General features: G+C 37.7%; 1 protein-coding gene across 3 annotated transcripts in view; it reads left to right on the top strand.

The window, feature by feature from the left end:
- CDKAL1 (CDK5 regulatory subunit associated protein 1 like 1) overlaps window positions 1-27,222 on the top strand; it is a 407,608-nt gene that overhangs the window by 141,920 nt on the left and 238,466 nt on the right. For all 3 annotated transcript variants that reach the window (XM_050328712.1, XM_050328692.1, XM_050328703.1), the window contains one exon: window positions 13,325-13,445. In XM_050328712.1, coding sequence (XP_050184669.1) covers window positions 13,325-13,445 — 121 coding nt within the window. The remainder of the gene's footprint in view (window positions 1-13,324; window positions 13,446-27,222) is intronic.

The raw sequence follows: 27,222 nt of genomic DNA on the forward strand, positions 1-27,222 counted from the left end.
AAAAAACGAACAAAAATGGCTCTCCAGTGTGAGACAGACATGGACATATTGCAGAGAATCCACCAGATATGGTTAAGAGACTGAGGCCTTTCTCCTCAAAGAAGAACCTGAGAACATTGGGGATGTTCATCCTGGAGAAGAGAAGGCTTGGGGGGGATCATATGAATGTACATAAATACTTGATGAGAGGGTGCAAAGAGGATGGAGGCAGACTCTCTTCAGTGGCGGCTGGTGACAGGACCAGAGGCAACAGGCACAAACTGAAACACAGGCGGTTCCCTCTGAACACCAGAAAGCACTTTTGACTGTGAGGATGACTGAGCATTGGCTCAGTTTACCAAGGAATGTACTTTTCCAGTACATAGCTGGATATATTGAAAAACTGTCTGGGTATGGTCATGGGGATTTGGCTCTAAGGGGCTCTGCTTGACTGAGGGGATTGGACAAGATGATTTCTAGAGGTTGCTTTCAGCTGTAATCCATCTGTGACAATAAAACTACAGGAAAGGGAATCAACAAATTCACAGAGGTCATAACATATGATAATGGCTTAGTTTTGTAAGAGTCAACCATAAAAATAGAGGTTTTACTCATATTTCTTTAATGTAAAGTTATTTAAAGAAGAGGCATTAATTTATGTATTTTGGGAATCATCTACTAATGGAGAAGAATGTGAAGCTCTTTTTTACTGTTTTATGGAAAGAGTCTAATCATGAACTTTCATTATCCAAGTGAAGTAAAATGCTGTAGATAACAGGACTGTTGATTAAGAATATCTTATAATATAAAATAGATACATGGCAGAAGATTAAATTAATGTAAAACCAAATGAAATGTAACCCTCTGTCTTCATGAGTCTACATCATTAGTAACAGCTTCTGAAGACACTAATGGATTCGGGAGATGGAGATGATGTAGGACAGAGGATTAAATACAAATTCCAAACTGAGGGCCAGCTTAGAGTTTTAAGTTGAGTATCAGTCACAGCTGAATGACACAGTTTTCTTCACCTTTTTTTTTTTTCTTAAGGAAAATCTGAAGTTTGTAATGTGGCCATATATATATTGAAAGTTTAAAAAATGCTTTGACTGAGTATTTAAATTGAATAAGTGTGAACTTCATAGTGTCTGCACTCTGTAGAGCAGCTTGGTCAACCTAACTGAGTTGTCTGGATTTTCTGTCCAGATTCCAAGGTGGTTACCCTGATGCCAGTATTAAGTCTAAAAGTCTGGCTTTCCCTGGGTTCCCATTTCTTAAGGGGTACCTTAGGTTTTTTTTTCTTGGATGCTTTAATTTCATAGTGCATGGTTTACAAAAAGGAAAACTTTGTAGAAATAATTTTTTCCCTTTTTATTTTCCTGTTAGTTGTATTTTTAGTTTTTCATGAAAATGGCTTCCCTGTTGGATTTGGTTGAAAGCTTACTGTACTCCCAAACAAAACTGATTTATTGGAATTATTTAGAGCTCTTTGTATGAAATATGAATGAGTTTCTCGAGCTTTGTTTCTCAGTCTTAAGGACATTGTCAGGAAAATCTGTTCAAAACAGTGTCATTCTGCTGGGTCAAGAGATGGCTTCAAGAAGTACATCTTCGTGGTGGTCTTTACCTCATCTGTGTAAAGGTAGCATAATTGTCACTTCCCAGCTCTCCACTGAGATAATTATGATAAACACTTTTTATGTGACTTTGTCTTTTTTTTATCCTTCCTTGTCAGAAAATGAAAAAGAAGGATGTGCATGTTTGTTACTGCATTAACAGCCAAAAGAGAGACAGAGTTTTTAAGAGACTCAGGGATTTCTCATTTTTGTGTCATCCTGACTTTCATCAGAGGTCTTGAATTGAATCTTTGAAATATCCTAATTATCAGGTAAATTATCAAGTAAACTGTCACTTCCAGAAGCAGTCTTTAATAGCGGTGCAGTATTTGTATGCAGGTCATATCTAATTAATATTTTACTGTGTCCCAAGGTGTATTTTAACTAGAGGCATCTTCAAGTACTTTTCACATCATATTGTAATTTATGATCTGAAACTTCTGTACTGCCTGTGAGTAGTTAGACAAATTAATTCAGTCTCAGTCTCAGAACTGGGTTTCTCTAAGTGACAGGCACAATTGTGTAGCCAGTGTGAGTTCCTGATAAACAAAATGGTTTCATCATGCAAGGTTCTGATTTAACAGTTTAGTAAACCTTGCTTCATCTGCACATCACCCAGATTTTAAGACTGGATTACAGCAGTTTTTACAACATTAGGGCACCAATTCCCACTCATGTACTTAGTTTTCCAGTTATGTGTCATGATGATGTAGGATGTTAGGAAAGTATTGCTAAGGAGCTGTGGTGTTGGTGAGCTATGAGAAAACGGGGTTATAATCGATGTATGTTCCATCATTTAGTAAAACTTCTGTACAGAGCGAAAAAGCTGTTTGGGCTGATCAGTCTCTATAGTATGCTCCAATAAACTGAAGATTTGTCTGGTGGGAACAACAGAATGTTTTTACGGTGATTGCTCTAGTCAGCGTTTTATGAACCGCTCTAAAAGCTGCCTTTAAAGAAAAACCACTGTGTGTGTGTATACAAACTCGGCTATAAACAGTTTACAGTAGGCAAGATAATATATTTGTTTGGTATTTTAAAGAAGAAATGTTAACTGCTTAATGCAGAAATTCCTGTTTTCTTGGCTTTGAATTTAAGTCTTTAGAGATATGGGTCTTCCCCTTTCCTTTCTAGACATGCTCTCAAATCCCATGTTATTAAAGCTTTGTGGGGGTGGGAGGCATGGAACCAGAGTATTTGTCTACAGTCTCCTTTTAGCTTAGGCCTTAGGGAGATGAAGGACACAGGTTGAATTAAGTTTAGTCCATATTGTGTCTGTAAAACATAGTTTTACAATGGGTCATTAGACCTGATTATAAAAAACAACCAAAGGAAATTACTTCAGGGTTGAGCCTTTTATACTTAACATAACCTTTCTTGATTTCAGTCACGTTGACCTGTCTGGTGAAGTTGCACATCCATTTCCAGTTTAAACATTAACCAGTATTTACTAAACTGTTAAATTGTCTTCATGTGGTTAGTAATTATGGATTACTGATAGTTGCAGTGTCTGTCTGTATGAGAATGAGCAGATAAATGGTACCTATATTATATATAAGCCAATGTGTAGGATTTATACTGTATTATGTACCTTAGTGAGTGTGTGTATATATGTATGTATATGAATGCCAGCATATTAAATATTTGTATATGGTTTTTGATTTCCCTATAATCCGATTATAGTAGATAGTCTCTTTTCAATTTCTGTAATTGTGGGAAGAGTAGCGTTGACTTAGGCTGATGACAGGCCAAATGAAGAATAAAAATTGGAGGAGTCAGGAGTTCCTATTTGAGGAAAAGTATCATTTGGCTCCCAGTCAGGAAACTGACTGTTTGTGCCAAAGTGCAGCTTGAGCAGGGTCAGAGGCAGGGTAGTGGCCTCACTGAGTCTCTGTTTCTGTCTCATTTGAAAGGACATAGAAATGGGGAGACAGTTTGGGATGGGTTGTTATATTTATTTCACTGTGTGGTGGGACCTTGGCTGGCTTCCAGAGCCCCACCCAGCCACTCTCTTGCTCCCTCTTCTCAACAGGGCAGGGGAGAAAATAAGATGGACTAAGTTTTGGGTCATGATAAGGACAGGAAGATCACTTGCCAGTTACCATCACGGGGAAAACAGACTTGACTTGGGGGAAATTAATTTAATTTATTGCCAATTAAAAATAGAGTAGGGTGGTGAGAAACAAAGAAGAAAACTAGAGCTACCTTCCTCCACCCCTCTTCTTCCCAGGCTCAGCTTCACTCTCTCATCCCAGAATCCTCTATCTCCTCCCTCATGAGTGGTGCAGAGGGACAGGGAATGGGGGCTGTGGTCAGCCCTTAACAGCTTCTCTCAGCTGCTTCTGCCTCCCCACACTGTTCCCTTGCTCCAGCCTGGGGCATTCCCATGTGGCCATTCAAGAACTGCCCAGTGTGGGTCCTCTGTATGGGATGCAGTCTTTCAGGAACAGGCTGCTCCAGTGTGGGTCCCCCTCGGGCCAGGTGCAGTTACTGCCAGAAACCCTGCTCCAGCATGTGCTTTCTACAGGCTCTTCGAAAGGCTGCAGAGGGAGGATCTACTTCACTGTGGTGTTCTCCAGTGGCTGCAGGGGAACCTAATGGGGTGCCTGGGGCACCACCTCCTCCTTTGCTCACCTTGGTGCTCACAGGACTGTCTCTCACACTTTTTTTATTTGCTGCCAGGCAGAGTTTTTCCCTTTCTTACACCTCCGATGGCTGTGGGGCTTGGCTGTGCCCTGCGGCAGGGCTCTTGGAGCCAGCTGGATCCAGCTGTGTCTGGTGCTTGGCAACCCTGGCCTCTCCTCATAGAGGCCCCTTGCGGCCCCATCCACACGGTCCATGAGCAGTGCCACACCCAAAACGCTACTTCTAGGAGGCAGAATTGCCTTTTAAACTGAGGTGGTGGAAAAGTAAAGGTACTAACCAGAAAAACTGTGTTCAAGAGCAGGTTGGTAAGACCGTGAGTAACCTGGTCTAGTTGGACATATCCCTGCCCATGGCAGGGGGTTTGGGACTGGATGATCCTTAAGGTCCATTCCAACACCTTAACATTTTATGATTCTGTGAACTTGTGCCAGGAGCTGTGTTTGACAGACTAAAAAAAGTGGAGGGGTTGAAAAAATGAGGTTTTCAGTAGGCAATATACAGAGCTACAGTGTCAGTAACTTGGTGATGTGACTGTGGTTAAAAGATTTAACATTGCCCATGTGTACATATTAATCACTGAAGTTAACAGCATCACGTGGTATGTCACCCCCTACCCCTTTTCTGTGCCCCTGGATTGGAAATTTTGGAGTTATTCCTGCTTAACAAAAATAATTATAAATTTCTGTTGTCATTTAAGGAAATATCGTTACGAGTAGAAAGATTGTCACTACTGAAATGAGTAGCATTTTTTTCCTTCTGTTAAGAACTACTGTCACAACAAGCATTGGCTTATGAAGGACCTGTCTGGAAGGTGTTCCACTGTATGGCCTTTAAGGAAGAGTGTTTTCGTGCAGCCAGATGCTTCAGTGAGAGCACTAGCTTGCATTTCAGTTGCCCTTTCTGACTGCTTACTAATAATGCAATGTAATAAAGAAATGAGTTCAAAATAGTAATAGCATTATCTGTACCAGTATCAGTTCTGGGAGTTTAGCTTTGTAGACTCTAATTTAAAGAAAAAACCAACAAAACAAACAGTAGAGCATGATGAAGAATATACAGTAGTTGTGGAGAAACTGCTTCTGCAAAGACAGATTTTGATTGCTTTTATAGAACAACAGTAATTGTGTGGCTCAACATTAAAATCTTACCTGCTGGGACAAGAGATTTCTATTGCCTTCTGTTGGTTTCTGTTCTTACAACACAGTTTATTGCTGTTTTTGCTGTGCCTGTTCAAATGCTTTTGGGCATGCAGTGACTATTAGGTGTGTGAGATGATCCAGGGTTTTAGCTAGGTTTTGTAATTATTTTCCTCAGTGTAATGATTTCATTGATTTAGCTTATAAAAATGATAGAGCTGACTACCTCTGTTATGATGGTCATTGTTGTTACTTTATTTTGAAAGTAGTTCACAAAAACTGAATGGGAGATACACAGTGCCACAGAAGAAGGAAACAAGCAGTTGGGGGGGAACAGACTGAAAATCTCAGTAGCAAAATTGTGATTGCTCATTGTTAAGTGAGCCTGTGATGTGCACAGAAAAGATGCCTTTTCTTACAGACCTGTATGTGCTCTTTTCTGTGCTTTCAATGAATGACCATCTTACAGCATCCCTGTTTTTCTGTCCTACTCACATTGGTTAGACTCAGATAGGTTTAGCTCTGTTAGAGAGTCGTTTTGGCTCATAAATGCAAAGAATACCTTGTTCAAACTAGTGGAATTTAATAAAAGCTTGCTTTTGCATACAGTGCTAAGTTCAACTCAGCGAAGTTCAGCTCTACGACTAAATTTGTTCTGTTCAACCTGCACACCCCAAAACATTAGGCAGGTTACTTGAGCTGCTGCAGCTGGCACTAACAATCCTCCTTTCAGTGTTACTTTTCCTCAGAACACAGCCTGTTTCATCTGATTCAAAATGTCTTTTCCCTTGAAAGTTTCTCTTCAGGATCTCCTGAGGTTTTGAGCAGAATCTTTGATCATAATCAAATGCATTTCTTCACAGAGAGGTGAGGACAGAGGGTCAGGGGAACTCTTCCTGTAGTCGATTCTTAGTATTGTCCTTCTGAGCTGTAGAATGGTAGCCGGCATTTTGAGTTCAGAGGAGATGTATCGTTCAGTCACTCTTTCAGAAAGACAATAACATGCTATGATCTCAAAATAAGTAGGGTGAAGCTATTGAATCCTGAAAAAAGAAGTAGTGCCTTAATAGGGCATTTCAAGTGTTTTTGCCGTCAGAGAGGAAAGTACTGTGGATGTGTCAAAAATATTCTTGAATACTTATATTCTTCATTTAACTTGGTGAAATTTTTGTATGGACAGTAATTCCTCATTAATAGTTTTCTCTTTTTCTGTTTTACTTGTTCAGTATGGTTTTAATGCTTACAGATATTGTTCTGATTGAATCATACATTGAAGACATACCAAGAATAAAGAGGTATTGCATGTTTAATGGAGAGAAAGTGATGTATGAATTTTAGCAATCTGGGCCACCTGCAGAGCTTTTCTTCTGAATATCTTGTTTCTGAAATTACATACAATGAATTTTAAAAAGCTCCTGTTGTCACCTGTGTGACTCTCACATTCTGGAGTCTTCTGAAACAATATTATTGTTGGATGCTAATTCCAAGTGCAATGCTTAGTAGTTGTCAGCATTTCAAGCTAGAAACATACGTGCTGTATGCGTAGAAATACCTGCACGTCTTTGTGAAGCTTATTAAGTTGATAGAGGGTGGAAGGCAATCTTTTTATGAAAAAATTTTGAATTGCAGAGACTGGACCAAACATACCACCCTCTACTGGCATTCTGATGGGACTGGTTACCTGGCCCAAGGCATGGTGACGTGCCACTCAGGGAAAGATCAGTAATTCTGACAGCATTAGTCTGAATTATTCCTTGTCTCGTAGTGGACCCAGTTCCTTCCTGCACCAGTTGAAGGAGTCTGACTGTCACAATATATTCCCATCTTCACTGATCTAGAAGAGGAATAATTTATATTAGTTGCTTGGCCAGGAGCAGGCCATGTACCTTGCAGTTAGGTTTGGCTGTTCATTGCTTCCTGTATTTGAACCAGGAAATCCCACCGATGACACTCAGGGATGCCAACGTGCTTCTGACCAGCTAGGGTTGGTTGGAATGGGAGCATCCACACAGCAAAGTCCTGAACAAATTAGTGTCCTTGTTTTTGCACTTGTGTGTGTCTGGCAGCTTGTGATTGCTCTGGGGAGTTCAGGAATTCCTTTGAAATCAGTCATGTCTGCTGTGGGACAGCTTGTTTGTGCTGCAGGGCAGGGAGTAAAGATGGGAGAAGAGCTTATGGTCTGCCTTTGCTACACGTGGGCTTCTTCCATCAGAGACAGACCAGGGCATGGACTCTAAGCCTACCTGTTCTCTACAAGCTCACCAAGTCTGGGTTTAAAGCACCTCCAAATTAAAGAGTCTTGGGCTCAAATATGAATAACAGCCTGGCTGTAGAGTGTGTTAATAACAGCCTGTAGAGTGTGTTAAGCAATTTGTGTTGCATCCTTTTATTTCAGATGGTATTTTTTTCTGTTAGTCCTGCCAGAAGATCCAAACTAATTGTTTAGAAGGTTGATTTTACTCAGTAGTTACAGAGCTAGAAAAGCATAACTCTGGAAATAAATCCAGTATTCAAGATTTGTAATAGCTCCTGATTTACCTCTTCTGCCTTTACACATATTTTAATTTTGATCCTCTCAACTCTCTTCTCTCTTTAAGGTGTTCTTGACTGTTTTTTGTTACTTTCACCAAAGTTTTCTAATCCTTTTGCACCTTTTATATTTCCTTGATGCTCCTTTCAGTTTTTATCACTGCTTTAGCGTCTTCTTTACACTTCTGCCCTTTGTTTTTCTTTGAAGAAATTTACTACTTTGTTTTCCCTTCATATGGCTTTACTTTCCTTAGCTACACTGCTCCCATGTGCCATTTTTAGTAGTGCTAGCCTTGAGGAAAGGAAACTCTCTATTCATTAAGAAGCAAATAATGGTGGAAGGAAACGTGTGCAAGGATACATGAAATAGTGCTTAATGCTTTTCCCTGAAGATTCTGGAGAAGATTGGACAGGTTGGTGAGAGACATCAGGGAAGTATAGAACAGTGCATTGGCAGCCGTGTTATGAGGAAAAAAGTGTCTTTCAGGAAATGGTGAATAACCTCTAAGCATAATGATGTAACTGGGAAAAGGAAAGAATGGGTAACAGAACAAGCAGAAAACAATAGAAATTTTTGCTACCAAGGCTGGGGTTTCCTGCATCTTTAAGGATTTTCTTTAAACTCATGTTTTTGAGCTGCTTGAGATGTCTGCACAGAACTTTGAAGCTAACAGCTGAAAGAGCTCTGTGTCTGGCTGGGAGTTGTGTTTCAGAGGCACACTTGTAGCTCCAGCAGGTGTGCAGGGGTGTGGAGAGATCCTCAATGGGTGCCCTCCTCCATTGTCCAACCAGATATTATTTCCCAGCAGCAATTGAGGGGTGTCAGCCTATGGACAGAGTGAAGCTGATAATACTAATATCTGATACAACACTGATAGTCAGTTAAACTTAACTAAGGATAAATAATCCAGGCTACTTATTCTTGTAATAAACTAGGAAAGTACCAGTCAAATTTGAATCTGTTTGCTCTAATGTCTTGCTTCTGTGGTTCTAGGTGATGGGTCTGATGGTAGGCTTAGGTTCACAGGACCTTTAATGTTACGATCTTACGGCAGAGAAATTCCATTACCTGTTCCCTTCATATATTTGTATTTCAAGATTGGACATTCTCCATCACAGTCCTGAAGCACATGCATCCATGATTAAAGGCATATGTACATGCCATTAATACTGTGTTACTTTTTGATGTCCTTTTTAGCAAGTAAGAAAAAAAGCCTTGAAAATATTTTCATTCTGCACACTGATCTATCAAGCTAGACACATTTGAATGCTTTCTTTCAAACTAACAATAGGATTTAATATCCTGATTAATTCATTCCAACCTCATCCTTTTTCCAGACAGTGCCAAGTGATGTGAATTACATCTACTGACTTCTGAGTTTAATTTTAAACAGTTCTGAAAACTAGAAGGCTCTGATTTATTTTTAATGGTTTCTAGCTTGATTTCATTTACACTTGCTATGAGTGATTCTGCTCTGTAACTGTCCTTGATGGACTTGGTTAGTACTGTTGTGTAGTAGTCTGTATTAATTATCTACTAAGTAGTGAAAAATTGCTCTGAATCATGACCTAAAACACTTTTTGTTTGTTGTTTGTGTTTCTTGTTTGTGTTTTTGTTTGTTTGTGGGATTTTTTTGTTTGTTTTGTTTTTCTTTTTCTTTTTTCCTTAGTGGAATTTTGTCTGCAGTTAGATTATGTGGAAGTAGAAAAATTATTTTTGTGGCAGAAGAGATTTATTTGCCTAGGCTCTCGTATCTAACCTGACTAGATCTCTTTGTCATTAAGCTGTGTTTAAAGTTTGCATCATCCAGTGAGCCATCGAAAAAGGAGTGTTGTTTGTTTGATATCTGAGATGGAGCACTCATGGTTATGATGATAGACTTGTGATTAACTCAGATTTCAAAAATGTTTCTTTCCAACAAGAAAGGAAAAGGAAAGAAACAAAACAAACATAAAAAGAAAGACTCTTTTAGGTTTCGGACACCTGTTTTGCTTAGGTAAGTTATCTGACCTGTAATGTCAGAGAGAAGGTAACTTAATCAGATAAAATGCTTTGGAAGTAAAGCTTAATTGCAGTGTTTTGCCCCATTCTAAGCTTTGAAAGGAGGTCATAAATGAGATTTAAAATTACTGCTTTTTCTGTTACACTTGATGTTAGTGTGGACTTAGTAGTGCTGGTTAGACAATATAAAAACATGTTAGTTAGCCATTTCCTTATTGAAGACAACAAAATACTTATTTTAAGTTTTCTTGAAATAAGTAGGAGGAAAAAAAAGATCTGCAGCATGTGAAAAAGTATGATTCAGTGTTTATCAAGTTGTGTTTTATTAATAGCAGCAATTCTGTAAACAGATGCTTTAGTGATTACTTAAAATGAAACAAAATAGTCCTTGTATGGAGTTGAGGAAAAAGGATTTAAGGTCACAAATACTGTAACTGAGTGGGTTTTTTCTTAAAAAAAAGAAATTAAAAAATTGATTGTGTCTGCAAGGAAGTAGATGAATATGCATGTACTGCTTGCTTTTTGGAAGCCTTAAACTCTGTGCTAAAATTCATCTCCCAGTACTGCTTTTTTTAAGCCTCTGGTGTCAGGACTGAAAAGTGCAGGGACATTGTTGTTCCTGAGTTCCCACAGGTCTTGCAAGCCTCATATTAACTTGAACTTCAGTGTCATTCTGATATTGAAAAGTAGGAATATGGGAAGTATATTTCATGTGAGAATAAGCTGCCATATTTGATTACCAGACCATAGATTTCAAGAGCTCAGGAGTGGGGTTGGGTTGGATGTTAATGTTCACGGAATCATATGGGAGATGGTCACAGAGCTGGGATTTCTTTCCTGAATAAAGGAAGTTTCTGAAGGTAGGAGAGGCTAGGTCTTATACTCCCTATGCACTATGTTTGCTGTGTAGAATGTCCTAAGGTTTTTTAGTTGTTTTGTTGTTTGTTTGGGTTTTTTTCCCTCCCTAATGTATATGGTAAATTGCTTAGCATCTGAAAGGCAAAGATCTGTAAGAATATAGAAGTAGTGCTTTTGAACAAGATTTTTTAGGCTACAGTAGTGGTTTGTCTTTATGTTTTTTTACCTGTTTACCTAAGAAGAGATGTATTATAAACCTGTACCTCCTGCACAAGTTTGCTATTATTTCCATTTCCCTCCTTCCTTACAAGTTTGCAGTCCTTTGACAAATTTCATACTTAAGTTTTGTAGGCTAAGGGCACTCCTTTTTCAGAAGTTCCATGGAAAAGTTTACCTGTTTGATTAATGCTCCCAGTATGAGAAAGGGAGAGCATGAGCTGAATTCCTATTAGAGAGCAGTAACTCACATGAGTGTTTGTTGTGAGGGTGTGTGTTCCAAGGATATGAAGCCTCACTGATTCTGTGCTCTGAGATGTTACTTGCTGGGGGGTGGGTTGGCAGGTTGGTTTTGTGGTTTGTCGGTTTTGTTTTGTTTTGTTCTTTAAACTTAAGAATGGTGGTTTGACCCCACTTCTAAGTGTATGAATTTTAAATTTTGGGTAATGTATTATTAAACCCGATTGTTTTAAGACTGCTGTGAATAGTTCCACTGTATTTTCAACCATAAATCCAAATACACTTTTAGTATAGTAATACAGTTGATTATTTTAAAAATCAATAAACTGATTTATATAAAAACCCAATATATTAAGAAATACAAAAAGGAATGCTCTCTGCTTCTAGTTTAATTCTTACATTTTACATAATGCAGTCACTTTTGTTACTCAAGTAAATAAAATGGTACCATGCTTGCAACTCCTCAATGAAGCATTAGACAGGAAATAACTGAATGTATTGTGAGACAAAGATGTTGCTATTGTTGTCAGGAAAAGGTAGAAGTGAATAATTTAGCAAATGTTAATAGCACAAACACCATATTACTAAATTCACAGAAAGATATGATGAAATTTTTATCAAATGCAACTGCAGAAGTAATGCCTTTTATTTCGTGTTGACATTATGATGTGTCCTGTCAGTATTAACCATTATGTCTCCCGTTGGTATTAACCATTATTCTGTCAGGTCAGTCCTGCTCACTTCTTCATTAGATCATGTTTTTGATTGAGATTTTTTATGTATCTTAAAAAACCCTGAGAAAGACTCAGGTATACTACAAGTAGTTTTTTTCCAGACTGTCATTGCCATATCACAGAAATAAATTCAGAGTATGAATGCAACGTTATTAAAAAATTAATTTTTGACTCCTCACAACAGGCAGTGAAGAAAGGCTTTGGCTGATGAAGGAATTAATTTAATAAATAGCTGTTGGTAATGTACTTTAGGAACTTTGGATGAACACAGTTTTTTATTTGATTTGGTTACAGACTTTGCTATGCTGGACATAGCTCAGCTTGTACTTCATAGTTGCATGCATTCCTCTCACTCTGCTCCTGTTTTAGGGGAAGTTTTTCTTCTCTGAAAGATTGGAGGGATTGTAGCTGTAGCTATGAAAGAGTTTTCCAGCTTCACCAGATACATGCTTTCTCTTGCTCCTCCACTGCAAGGGGTTACTTTCCAGCTCGATTCAGGAAAGCATTAGCTTTCCCTTGCTGTCTGTCATCTGCCTATTCTCATCTGGCTTTGTGCAGTAAATGATAAAAGTCTTACATTTATAACTTGGGCACATTTTACACTATGTATTGCAATAATATACACAATTGTTTTGAATCTTCATTGTTAGTTCTTGCTTCTGAGTATCAGCAAACCCTGTCATTTGTGCTCTTTAAATATAGGTCCTCTCATGGTATAACTGATCTACTATCGTAGGCAGTTGGTGAAATTATTTTCATTTTACTCTCTGAATATTACTGGTTTCAGGAAAGGAATTATGAGGCCGTTTTCTGACCTGCAGTTGTCTTGGTGTGGGAGGAATATACTCAAATCTTGGTAATCAGCTTAGCCATGGACATGTTGTCAGGATATGCTTCACAGCACTTTCCCTCAGACTTACACAGTGAGATACCTTTAAAATGTGTTGGTTCTCCATATTACAAGCTAAAAAAGTATTTAGTTGCTTATTACCTACTAATTTAGGTTTGAATGAAATTTTGGGGAAAAATATTTTAATCCTTCTATACGACTCATTTAAATATTACTGCTATGTTGATATTTGCTAGAGAAGCTGAAAATGAAACTGCTTAGATCATTTTAATCAGATAAAATAGAAAATAGAAGTGTGAAAAGATAATTGGATGAAATAATTTGTTCATTTTAAGATCATGTATTTTACCTGTCAGTGTCTCTTTTTAAATGCTCCAGTTGGTGGAAATAGATTATTACATCTCATTCTCATTTTCAATCTTTGAAGTATAAACACTACTTCTAAAGAAGAACAAATCAAAACAAATGTGCTGGGACTTGTTCTTTGTATTGACTGAATGTTTTTGCTTCATTTGAAGGTCATTCTGTGAGACTGCTGGGTCAGAAAAAGGATAATGGAAAACGTTTGGGGGGAGCACGACTGGATTTGCCAAAGATTAGGAAGAATCCACTGATAGAAATAATTTCCATCAATACAGGGTAAGAGTCTTCAAAACTTATAAAACATCCAGTACTGTTGAGAAATTCCATTTGTCTCTTTCTGCAGACCTAGTGTATTACTCCTAAGCTACACAGAAGGAGGCAGGATAACGACTTTTGAATAGTGAAAGATGTTAAATTATGTTCTTTCTGGAAAATGAATCCCTGCTTATTTGGGTATGACAAGAAAAGGGTATGTAGAGGGTATTTTTCCTGTGTTCTTTTGATTTCTAAGATGTTAGTTTGGGAATATTGTTAGTAGCTCATTAAGATCTGTAAATGTCATTAAGATCTGTCTGAGTTGATTGTCAGACCAGATGTACTGATTGCTAAATTAGATATAGTTACTTCTGTCTTGCCCTCTAATATGTTTAAAGATAAGGAGATATTCTGTATATGTTTACTCTTTTCTTCATTTGAACAATCTACTCTCTCCTATCAAACAACCATTTCCCCATAAGACTACAAGCTTCTGTTCTGTACTCCTACTTTGAGGAATTCTACTTCAATCTCCCTTACCTTGATGCTTTCCTTTTCTCAACTTTACTTGTTAAAGTCCCATTTTGTCAGTTTACTACAAAAAAAAAAAAAAAAAAAGGAACAAAACAGCAAGAACAAAAGAAATCCCACACAAGTCCTCTTCTGATTTTCATATCTTCTCCAAGTTGCATAGAAATTTCCCTGATGGTATGATTTAAAATGCATTGTTCTAGGCATTCCAAGTGAGTGTGAACTTACTGCTTAGAGAAAAAAAAGGGATGGATCTTAGCTCACTTTGAGTTTAGATTAGCACATTCATAAACATTTCGTAAAAGAGTTTTGCTACTATCTTCTTTCTTACTTCTTTGTCTGTAAGTAATGTAGCCCTCATAATTAGCTGTAAAACATAGTGTGCTATTTAGGTCAGAATACCAGTTCAAGGCTTAGTGTGGTTACTTTTTCTTCCTCTGACTTCTGGTAAAGAAGGGTAACGTTTTGTCGTATTGCTGAATTATAATACCTTTTTAAACTGTATTTTCATGCATGGATTGTTTTTGAGGTCTGGATATGAGCTTTTCTGGTGCAGTTACTTTAAGTGATTCAAATTCTTTCCCTTATTGTCTTTCCTGCTGACATCTTGTTTGTGCCCATGAAAATGCTTTTTGTGATTGAAATGAGCATTCTTTTACATTTGGCTGTGTCTGAGTTTCAGATGTTATAAATTTTCCTTTTCCACTAATATTTATCACAATCTAATGTTATAATATCTTTCTAGTTGTAAATGTTGTCAGGGTAGTAAGCTAATTGAGCTATGGTCTTGTTCATATGTCTTTTGACTTGTAGCAGTGAATTTAAGATGGCAAAATGTATTGCTGTTTCTGATACCAGGTTATTGCTACCCTAATTAGAGAGGGTAATACAGTAATGATACTGTAGGGTATTAGACATAGGTGGCTGATGATGACTTGATAAGACCAAAGCATTCTGAAAGCCTGAAACAAACAAGTCAGGTGTATAAGACACCTAAATTAACTAATATCTCAATCTGTGTTATATTGTCTGCTCTCCTGTCTCTCCTGAAATACAAGTTACTGTATTTTCCTGTCTTTCTCTTCCCCTTCCTCTTCCCAACCTCTCCACCTGTGTACTGTATGTAACTTTTCTGGTTACTGTTCTGGGTTTGAAAGTTAAAGCATAGCTTTAGAAAGGCAGCAGCACTCACAGTTTCTGAAAATACAAAAATGCAATCAATGAAAAACAAGACACAGTACATATTACTCACTGTGGTTTTACTGTGTTAATTTTATCAGATTTGCATTACTAGTCTGGCCATGGCAACTTTCAGTACCAATACCATGTTGGAGTTGAGTTGTTTTCTCTGTGTAGAGACTGGAGAAAACTTTGAAGACTAGTTTTTGGTGCAGTGCTCTCTATTGAGAGATGAGAGTCCTCTTTACTGAGGTGAGTTTGGATCAGACTAGTAGGTCTTAAATTAGTAACAAATACTTTGTTAAAAATAGTGATTTCCTCTTTTGAAATGTGTTTGTCTTACGCTGTTGAGTGACAGTGTCTGGGAGCAGCATGAGCAGGGTTTCTCCATGAGGGAGGACATTCCGGAAGGGAGCTGAGGATGCCACCAGCACAGGCAGGACACCTGGTGGCGTGGGGCCTAAGCAGTGGGGCAAAGCTGGGGGATGGTAGCAGGACCCACCAGCAGTGCCAGACGTGGTAAATCACAGAATATACTGAGTTGAAACAGACCCACAAGGGTCATCAAGTCCAACTCTTAGCCCTGCACAGGACATCCCTAAGAGTCACACCATGTACCTGGGTGATGAGTTATCACCCAGGGCCTGGGTCTATCCAGGGACTCCAGTCAGGATCAAAAGAATATGAGCTGGAGACAGGACTCAGGAGAAAGGTACAAACTACACAGGTCTGAGGTCCATCCTGGAGATGAGCGCAGGGCTGGAAGCGGGCATGGTAATTAAGCTCAAGCCAGGACAAGGAACATAGGCCTTAGCTTAACTGGGGCTCCTGGCACAGAGCAGGCTCATGGATACAGCAGCTGAGGCCAGTCAGGTCAGCCCTGTGAGAGGCGGTGGTGTATTACCGTTTCCACATGGGGCCTTGATGAACTCTTGTCCTCTTCTGTAATATTGCAGGGGAAGAAAAAGCTTGTTGGAGCGTGTATATCCCTTATCTCCCGAAGCGCTGTAGTCTTTGAGGGCTCATGCTAACCCCTTTCCCTCTCCAATAGTAGGAATAACTTTATATACAAGGACATCCGCCAGCTGGAACTATTCTTCTGAGAATTCAGCAGGACCACTTTATTTTCAGAGTCTCCAAAAATGCTGATTGTTAAGACATGTCTCATTCTCATACAACTGTGTCTGAGAACATGGGTGCAATTGAAGTGCAACACTGTAGAATAAAGTTTGTTACTTAACTCAAGATGGTATCAAATTTGATAATTGATGTGAGACTTCTTGTTATTGATTCCTTCTTCTCTCAGACATGGAGGGAAAAAAAGTCCTGTCTTGAAGGCTTCTTTCCTTGTATAACTGTGAACTTTTTCCATACTTATCCATGCACAAATGCAGGCCTACATATGCACACATCCCTTCATATTTGTTTTCCCTAGACTTTTGCTGTACATGAGCTCTCTCAGAGCTTCCTCAGCTATTCCTTTGCATCAATCAAGACTGTCCTATTAAGGGACAAACATATTGTGTCTCCACAACAGTATGTACAGTCTGTAATAAAAACAAAGTAAAACAAAATGAAAACTCACTAGCTATGGAATATCTATGAAGATTAAGTGCTACTTCTGTCTGTTGTGAGCCAGCTTAGAGTTTTCACTTGTTTGTCCCTAAAATAACGTTGCTCTTTCCTTGGAGAGACCTGTGCCTTGTTCAATGTTTGGCTTTTTTTTTTTTTTTTTTAAAGTAATGGACAGTTTTTTCTACTGTTAATTTTGGTTGCACTGAGATGTGCTGTTTTCTCCTTTAGAAATCTTTTTTAATTTACATTTACAGTTTCCAAGTATGTTTGCAGAGACTGTGGTGAGTTACCAGAATGGGGGCACAAGAGACTTAAAAAACATCACTGACACACAAAAATGTGTTAGTGACTTTTCATTTTTCCATGTACTAGATACATAAGGAGTCCTTACCACCCAGTATCCCATACAAGCTGTAGATTGACCTCTGTATTTCTCCTCTTGAATAAGAGACCTTTTCTTCCTGTATTTTTTTTTATTTTTTAATAGAATAGGCAGTTAATAAAAACTAGTGATTCTGACAGTGCTTGGATAGTTGTCTTAGTAAATTTCACAGTGATTTTAGGAGATCTTGAACCTAGAAACCTTGATTTGTTCCTGTACTCCAAAATAATTTTCTGCTTTGAATTAAGGGCATTTGGTTAAGTCTCTTTCACTTTTATTTATGTCGTAAACATGTATTGTACAGGTCTTCCTCCTGAAACAAGCAATAATAAATGCTGCTTGGAGAAAAGGCATACATTTTTTTACAGAATAGTGTCCTAATGTGATTATTCTATCTCTTAGTTTGAAATAAGGAAGAGAAGTGTTCTCAAATTCATTTTGCATTACAACTTCATTTCAGTCTAGGGAAAAATCTTTTCTCCTTGTGGTCTAATAGTCATTAGTGCCAGTTTCATAACCCATGTAGCCACTTAGACAGCTCTCTTTAATAAGATCAAGACTTGGTCTTCCACGTGTTAATTAATTCTGTATCCTGAGCTCTCCACTCTGTAGCTTGGACTATTACTAATGTATCTGTGTTGTTTGCATGACTTAAGCTCCCTTATTACCACTCCCATACATTTCAAATACAACTTTGTGTTTTTTCTGGATGCCTTGGGAAACATGAAAGGAGTGTAGTATCACCTGAATATGAACCAACACTAAAATTTACTGATGGGTAGGTTTGCTGAAGTGCTTTCTGTATTCTTTCTGAAGTTTCTACCTCTGTCTTTCCTTCCGGAGCAGACAAGTTACTGTACTGCTGATGTGACTGGCTAGAGAAGAATGAACACACATTGAAAATGGAATTTAAAATCAAAAGGAACATAGCAGTGTACATGCATGTATTAGACTATTTTGAGAGTGAAGATCTGTTGCAACTCACGTCAAATTTGCAGCGTGAACACATCCAAAAGGCCAAGTCTCTGTCAAGGTTTTCTGGTTTTCTCCCTTATATGAAAACACTGCATGAATCCCATATATTCTTGAGTCTTGTTCTCTTGTTACTTTTCTAGATTTCCCTGTTAAGAAGCTATTCAGAGGACAGGAAGGTGTTTAAGATTCAACCCAGCAAACATCAGCATCTGGGTTTGAATGTATTTCTGAGAACAGTCGTACTGAGACAAATCTGGATTTCAGTGGAAGCACTGTCCACTTCTCAATCTTCACATCTGTGTATGTTTTATTTTGGGAGAAGGGCTTTTAAAAGCATTATTCAAGTGAAAAATAAATTCAAATTACCCATCTAACCAAGCTTGATAGGTTATTCATGTAGTGCTAGAACAACTTAGAGAATATCAGCATGATACCTTATATCAGAAAGATTTTCAGATCTGATTTCGTGTCTTAAATATAACACTTCAAACTTAATACTCTCAGTGCTGAGGAACTGCGACCTTTCTTCTCCCAGGAAAGTCCTTGCTAGCAAACCTTGTATTAAGAGTGAACGTACATAGTAGTGCTTAAAAGCTTGATGTACCTTCCTAATTTTGTAGGGTTTTTTTTAAGCCAAGCTTTGAAGTTCTTGAGTGGTGGTCATTCAAAATGTTTCTTAGCTGCCAAAGGATCTGAATCTAGCACAAGAATTAAAAAAAAAAAAAAAGTGGTTCTACATACAATATTTGGTTTGTTTCGTGAATCAAGTGACAAAAAAATTCAGCATGGAGATATAAGCTATAAAGTTACTATTGTCAATCTTGATTTTCCCAGGCAGGAATATTTCCCTGGTTATGAATTGTGAAAGGTTAAAATTCTATTCTTTCATAATTTTCTGTTGTAAGAAACTTTTTCAGTTTTATGATGATTTGGGGAATATGAGGATTTAATTCTCTTGAAGAGTTGCATTTTAATTTTGTATAAGATCAAGTAATAGTTTTTCTATAGATTTCAGATCAGCATTTGCTTAGGTTTGAATGTATAAAATACCCTGGAGTTGTATGTTCATGAAAGTGTAGGTAATTCTGGGTGTGGTTTTTTGTTTGTTTGTTTGTTTGTTTTTTTGTGCCAAAAAAAGGTATCATAAACTTAAATGAAATGCTTTCAATTCTATAATGAAATGGTTTTAACTCTATAATTTTTTAAATGTGATTATCTCAAGTATTTGCTTTAGTTAACTTTTGTCGCATTTAAAACTTGACAGCACTAGCTGGTTTTCTTCTTCCTTACTTTTGGTGATTAATAAGTAGGTACCTGTGAGGTGGAGCCCCTGGTGGTCCAGTGGTAAAGGCGCCGCGCTATCACCGCGGAGACCCGGGTTCGATTCCCGGTCAGGGCCACTCCCGGGCAGGTGGGGTTCGTTAGCCCTTAAAGGCAACCCACCTACGTCCTGAGGACCTCGCTGCCACCGTCCAAGCTCGCTTGGCCCCGGCAGATGAACCTTAGGATTAAAGGGTGGGCTCAGTTCCGCACACACTGTGTCTCACCTAAAAAATCCAATGCGCAGGCTGGAAGGTGGAAAGACCTTCCCCGGATCTTCGCTCGCGAAGACTGGCCATTTATATTATTACCTGTGAGGTGCTAAGTTGCAAAAAAACAAAAAAAACCAAGTAAAATGATGCTGTTAAGAGATCTGGAAAGTTTTTGGTGGTGTTTAAGGATTCATTTTGCTATTGATGGTTGTCATTGAATCAGCACGCATTTCCAGCTGCTTTTGGTGTTAAAAGTAGGTCATATTCCCATGTCGTTGCTGCAGTTGGCGAGATGACTCAAGAACAACAACTATCAGTAGGTTCCCCAGATGGCAGTGACATCATCTCAAAAATGAGGGGATTGCAAACAGAAAGATCAAGAAGAGAAGCAAAGGGCTCTGTTTGCTTGCTCTGATGGAAGGATAGTTATTGCTTCCAAATCATTTGATGCCAGTACAGTGACAGATGTGTAGAGTCCAGTCTGAACAGTATTTATTCCTTTGCCAGCATTAGATACTCCAGAGAGAGATACTGATGTCCTTGGGAACACTTGACGATGCCACTGCAGTTCTTGTCAGTGAAATATGCACTAGTTATTCATCTGACAGTACTGCAGGGAGTCAAGTTAGCAGGCTCAGGTGCAAAAGCAGAGGACCAGGAGCACATGACATGAAATTGAACTATTGAAGACAGAGTTAGGAGACAAGTCTGGTGAAGTTTAGGGTCCAGTATTTCTTGTTTTTGTTTTACTTTGACTCTTGTCCAGCTATATCAGGGAGATGTTGCATGGCTGCACTGGCTTGGGCTTGTAGGGCTGATCGTGCAATATTCTGCTCCTGCTCTACCAGTTCAGAGTGTCTCTTCTCCAGAAGTTAGGTCTGCTCCTCCCCTTGTGTTACAATACAACTTTCCACTTTCATATGGAGACCCTGTACCATGGAGTGACTGCAGATGCACACTAGTATTTGGCGCTGAGGAGCTCTCTGCAAGAAAGAGAAGTGAACATCATGGACATGATCATAAACAAGCAGCACTCAGTGCTGATTAACGGAATACAGTCTAGCCAGTCTGAAGAGTGATTTAAAATTAATATTTAGCAAAGTAGTATAGAGATCAACAAGGATGCACTAGATTTTTTCTAATTACAGTAGCAAGTATAAGTCCATAAAGAGAGGCCCTTATTATGATTGTAGAATCCCTGAGCTCTTGCAGTGGCCTGTGTTGCCTGTGCAGTTTTTTGGCTAATTGAACGGTTTGACCTAGATTTCCACCTTTTTGTGGCATTCAACAAACATCATCTACAGTTGTAGGACCTTTGAAAATTCTTTGTGAATTCTCATCCCCTCTGACTCCTTTGTAACAGGGATGAGTTTTCTGGAGTCACCATCTTAAAACCATACCAAAATATCTTTGATTTCTCAGAAAAGGATGTTGCGGCTTAAGTTTGACAACTTGTGAAGCCAGTGCTTTTCTCTGATGGATTTAGTGGGATATTTCAGTAATAATCTCATCAGTTCAGCAGAAGAACTGTAATTTTTTTGGCTTTCTGTGTTTACTCTTGTGAACTCAAATCTGTTCCTTAGTACAATGTTATCTCTAGATAAAAATATAGAGAGTGATGGAAACTTAAAATCTTTCTGGTATGTGAAAAATCACTTACTATTTGATAGTGATAAGCTTGTTTTTTTTGAAAATTGATTATATACTTTTGTATATCCGGCTATGACACAATGTTTTCGTCATTTCCATCTTCTAAAATACTGCTGTCCTCATTTTGAATGAACACTCTGAATTATAAATCTTTTCATATTTGACAAACATCTCTGACTGAATACTTACAAGGTTGAATTCCAAATTTTCAATTTATCTGATTTAGTTTGTTCATTAATGACATAGAGATTTTCTATGTATTAATGTTTTACTTTTCAAGGTCAGTGACACTGCAGTTGAAAGATTTCAATTTTTAGAATAAAAGATCAAAACGTTTTGATTTACATTCAATATTACGCTTGGAGAGGCAAAATAGCATTTTTTCTGATTATTATAATAATATAGTTAGTATATAATTACATATTACATTACCACATGTTGTATTTACTTTTACTTTAGTTCAAGATAATTGCTTAGGTGAACTCCCCAGGAAATATGAAGTTACACAATTACTTTGGCCCTACCTTAGCTTATAATATCTAAATGGATACTTTGCATAACTATTTAGGTCAAACATGTATGACATGCTAGAGCCTATTATGTCAATTACCTTCAGAAAACAGGGAAGGTAGGAAGGCTACAAAGATAGTGTATGTGTTTTTGAAAGGAAAGCTCTACTTTGTTGTTTATATATTAATCAGTATTTGCATGTACATATGTTTAGATTTTAGTTATAGTATACCGAGTGTGTATTTCACCCATTCATCTACCACATATCAGTCTCTTCTGCTTTGGCATAAATCACAAAATCCTTTACGTAATGAGAATGATAGATGACATAGTTGTGTGTATCTAGGCATTTTAATTTTAATCATAAAATCTGAAAAGCTAGTAGTCCAAAGCTTGAAGAAACCACACTGCTGTAACTGAGGGAAAAGGCAAAACAGTTGTTTACAACATAAAGTTTTAACAGTCTTCTTTTTTGCCTAAGGTCTCTTTCCACTGCAACTTACTGTAACTCACAGCCAAGGTCATTATTTCTGAATTAGATATTTAAGTAGCATACTGATGACACTCTCTGATAGATTGTTCTTTCTTCAGTTATTACTGATTCACATTTGTTGAAGGCATATAAAATTTATGTAACAATCTGCTACAAAAAGTGCTACAAAATCTCTAGGTGCTTGACGGTCACAATTTCACTGAAAACGTTGGAAAAAAGTGTCATAAATAGGTGTATATATCAGTGTGGCTCACCTTCTGATCTTGCCAGCTGTTGTGCTCATAGTCATCTGTTCTTTCTGTGTCTGTCTTGTTCCTGTGTCCCCATTGCTGAGAATGTACCTGCTCACCTACGCTTCCTCATGCAGGAAAGTATTGCATTTTGCTAGTTACTTTCCTTGAGCAGCTTATGTGGAAAGCTAATTTAAGAAAGCAGAAAAGAAAGTAGATGGATTGGGCCAGGAAAGGGCTGTTTCCTCTGTCTTGAGTAGCTTGATTTCTGTCTTCTCCCAAACATCAAAGCAGCTGATTCTGTGGGGTGCTTCCTTCAGTGCCAAGAAACCCAGCTTGTGGTGCAACTTACTGTTAATTGTTTACTGAAATCAACAGCTGATGGCAGAGGAATTACCCCTTGTCTACAATGATGGAGGTGGCCGTGGCCCTCCTTATTCCACAGTAGTATTAGGTTTGGTCAACTTTTTTGGACTATCCGGAGTTTAGTATGATAAAGTCCCTTCTGCTGCATGGAAGGTGGAAGCTGTTGATGTATTCAGTTTCTCTACTGTTGTCCATGGTAGTTCTGATGTTTGCACTAGTCTGTATTATACAGAATTGCTTTGATGAATAGTGAATAGGATGTAGATGTTTTGTGGATCCTTCTAGAGTAAAAGTCTGCTACCATGCTAACCTGAAAGGAAGATGATCTTGAATTCAAGATGATCCCTCACAAAAAGAAAGATTTTTATACATAAAAAGTTTATTAAATACCTGTATAAAATACATAATTAGGATAAAATTTTTTCACTATTTGCCTGAAACAAGCTAATTTTTTCTCCTACGCTTTAAGACTGTTTTTTTTTTCGGCTTTGTACACGTCTTCATGATTTCTGCCACTGGTACTGTCTTCACAATGCTACTTTCTCATTTTTAAAGTATTCAATGCTTGAACTCACTTCTTTAAATTTCAGTTCTATCCCTCGGATTTCAAGTACAGAACTTGTGAAACCCCTTAGCCATAGCATCAGAATTTCTCTGATGTGATGCTATCAATGACAAAGTAATCCTGAACTGGGCTCCTTTATTTTCCCTGTACAGATTAGAGCATGATCCCCTGCCAAGAATAATTATGAGAGGAAAGAAATTTATAGAGTTCAAAGGGTCTTTAAAAGACATCAAATACCTGCAGTTGTGACATCACTTGTGGTATGACTTGAAGACTTGTATTCATTTCTGAGATTGTATTTTTCATTGCTCTTGTTAAATGCGGTTTGAATGGGTCTAGAAAAAATGTGTTTAATGAACAGCATGAGTTTTGTCCTATTCCAAGAAGTGTTCAGCCAATCCTTCATTAAGTTTGTTGACATATGACACCTAAGAATTATTCCTGTAAACAGTTGTTTCTTTGGCTTTATTCTGCTATCCAAAGTGACATACAATGGCAACTCCATATTGTATTCTAATACTGCCAGCTGAACTGTAACACATATTTTTAATTTTGCTGTTGTTATGATGATGGATTTCTTCAATGATGCTATTTGGTGATATGTCAAAGTAAACTGACATCTAATCTACATCATCCACTTGGCTCTTTATGTAGTACAATCATATGCAGTTCATGTGCTGTGAGGTTTTCTAGTGGAGTCAGAAGGTATATGTTGGTTAAGTTCTTTGCCATAGGCAAAAAATGTGATGGTGCATTGTTTGTACACAAGCATTACTGGCCTTGAAATTGTGCTGTGCAGTTTTCTGTGCTCATGCTATTTTTTGAGCTCTCAAGTTTTTGAGAAATGCTGTTTAGGTACACATAAATTCTCCAAGTATTTTTTTCTGGGTCATGAAAACTTCCTCTTCTGAGTCTGCTGAATGACTTCTGCATTGAGTTAGAAGAAAATAGTTTGTTTTGATTGTTTCCATTTTTGCACAGTTGCCTCCCTTAGGTTATTTCCTCTCAGCCTCACAAGTTTGAACATTTTCTTCATATAGTGCCATCATTACTTTAAAATTTGCATAAAATCTTCTCCTTATACATTTTGATAAATTTCCTTTTGCTCTTGTGTACATCCCATTTTGAGAAAATTTGCTATTTCACACTTCATTTAGAAGACTCAGTAAGACTCATAAAAGACTCAGAAATCATCGTGCAATTCTCTAAACTCCAGTACACCACACAGCTTGCAAGTCAGTGAGAAAAACAGCAGTCATCACATGCTCCAACTGCGTCATCTCATTAAAACTTTGGGCAGCTCCAGGCATATTTGTGCTCCTCTGTCACTAGGTGGCTTCCCACACTGCGCAGTTCTGTGACTCTGTTAACCCAAGAAGATCACCAGAATTTAACACAATTCCCAGTTTTCAAGTTAAGCTACAGGGCGGAAAGGTTAGGGGTGGGGGTAACCAAACTTGGTTTTGCTTTGTGTAACTACGATGTATAGTTTGCTGTAGTTTCAGCTCATTCTTTTCAGTGCTACATTCCTAATTAATTTGAAGACTGATTCAGAAAATGAGACAGCTTTAACGTCCTGGAACCTGACTGCAGGTTAGCACACAGACGACTTCCTGTCTGCCTCTTGGGCAGATGCTTACTGACAGAAGTGGGTTTGGATCATACAGCAAGCTACATTTTCTAGTCTGCTTGAGTGAGAAGAGATCATTTTGAAGTCATTTGCAATTTCATATGTCCATAATTCTGACATCAGTGTGCTTTTTGAGGTTGGAGATAAATTCCTCCTTACTGAGCGTCCCTTCTCTTAACGCCCACATACGTATTTCCTAAGGGAAATCTGGACAAGATCCTGCGAAACATTTTATTCATTTCTCAGATTACAGTAAATACTGAGAAATAAACTTCTGTGTCATACTTATAATTGATAGTGTGTTGCCCTTTAGCCCCAACTTTTCACATAAAAAAAAAACCAAACTAGAAAAAAAAAGACAAGCACTAGGGAAGCCATTGTTTCGCAAAAATACTATCTTGCTGAATGTTAGTATGAGAAATGCCTATGTTTTATGTACTCATTATTATGGGGGTTTTAATGTGCTGTTTTAAGGTGTTGTACAACTTAAGTGTTTAAAGCTAAGTGCTCATGCCTTTACTGCTCATCAGCAGAATTGTGTTACTTTCAGTTGCCTAATAATAATAACAATCTGTTTTGCAGGCATCTGTATGACTTCTTAAATGTCACTAAAAATGAAAAGAGCTTGTCAAATGTTCTGATTGAAGTGTCCCTTGTGCCCTTTCGGGTCAAAGTGGAATTTGTTTTGGAGACCAGACAGGGAAATGTGTTCAGGGAAGCGTAAAAATAAGAGTCAGATTTGGGAAATGTCTTGTGCTTGAATTTGTTCTTAGACTTGACCTGCAGATAATTTTAATGGAAAAATAGTTTTCCCTGAATAAGATGTGTGGTCTTCAATAAAATCTGTATTTGGCATTATCTATCAAGTACACAAAAGCATCTTTTTATAATAATCTCATTGACATGTGTGAATTTAAAAGATTTGAAACATAGGGAGGAGTAGGACATTTAAACTGTGATATCAGTATGTGACATAAGAGCAAAATCACTGAAGTAAAGGTGCTTTTAGAAAAACCTAAACAAATAATAAGTGAGAAGTTGAATATAAAGATTGTGCATGGCAGGTAATGGGTGGCATAAAATCCAATGTAACATGTTCCAAGATTATTATTTCATGTGTTTTGTATGTGATCGTATCTTTCTTTTTATGGCTTCATGTGGAAAGAAAAAATTGAAACTTAACACCCTTTAATCTTGACATTTGTTGTGAAGTTCCAATAAGCTGCAAGTTATTAACCTGTTAGCTTACAAGGCCCTTACTTTTAAGATAATTTACTTTATCTGTTATTCCTCTATCTATTAATGTTACTGACAAGTCTCACAATTTGCATATTTTCTTCATTATTATTCTTGACTGTCCTTGAAATGATACATTTTTTTGAAAAATATAAGATTCCTAATTGTAAAAACAAGTTACACTGAGTTCAGTAATAGTTTTATTTGTGCTTCAGATACTCAGAAGAAAAATAAAATGCTTAGAGCACATTTCTGTGTTCTTCCTCCTTTTACTTTTACTACAAGATGCATGTTAGAAGAGTTAGTGTTTGTACCAAGAATAAAGAAGATTAAAAGAGTCACTTGAAGGGCCCCCTATCCCCAATTATGCAATTTAGGCAATAAATGGTACATTTTTGTGGACACAAAACTTTTTTTCCCAACAGGGTGTCTTAATAAAAAACTGTCAAAATATTTGCTTTAAATTTTCTTTTGACTTTAGCTTTTTCCATTGCACCAAGGTGAATCATATCTAGTAAATCACATGGGTTTTTTTTACTAATTATCTGCTAGTACAAATGAGAGTGAACTCTTGAGTTTCCGGTCCCTTCAGGATCAACTTATATCTCTGCAAGTTGCTGCTTTAGGAACTGAGGGTAGTAATAAAGTAGTAGTGTATAGTAACAATGTATAGTTAACAGTGTAAGATGTAAAGAAGGCTTCAGTCTAATGAGCACCAACTACTGTGTCTAGAAAATTAAGATCCGGTGTTTCTCTCTATCCCTGTGAAGTGTATTGGTAGATAAAATTCCCAAAAGTTGACATCAGTATGTCAGGTACTGTTCTTGAAGTGTTTCGTAGGTTTGATGGAGCTTCTGACTAATCATTGCATAAACCATCTTTCCAGACATGAAAGATCTATATGGACTGAGCCTAAATTTGACAATTACAGTCAGTAGTGTAAC

Source organism: Myiozetetes cayanensis, unplaced genomic scaffold, assembly GCF_022539395.1.
Source record: "Myiozetetes cayanensis isolate MyiCay16 unplaced genomic scaffold, myiCay2020 scf1, whole genome shotgun sequence".
Lineage (NCBI taxonomy): Eukaryota > Metazoa > Chordata > Aves > Passeriformes > Tyrannidae > Myiozetetes > Myiozetetes cayanensis.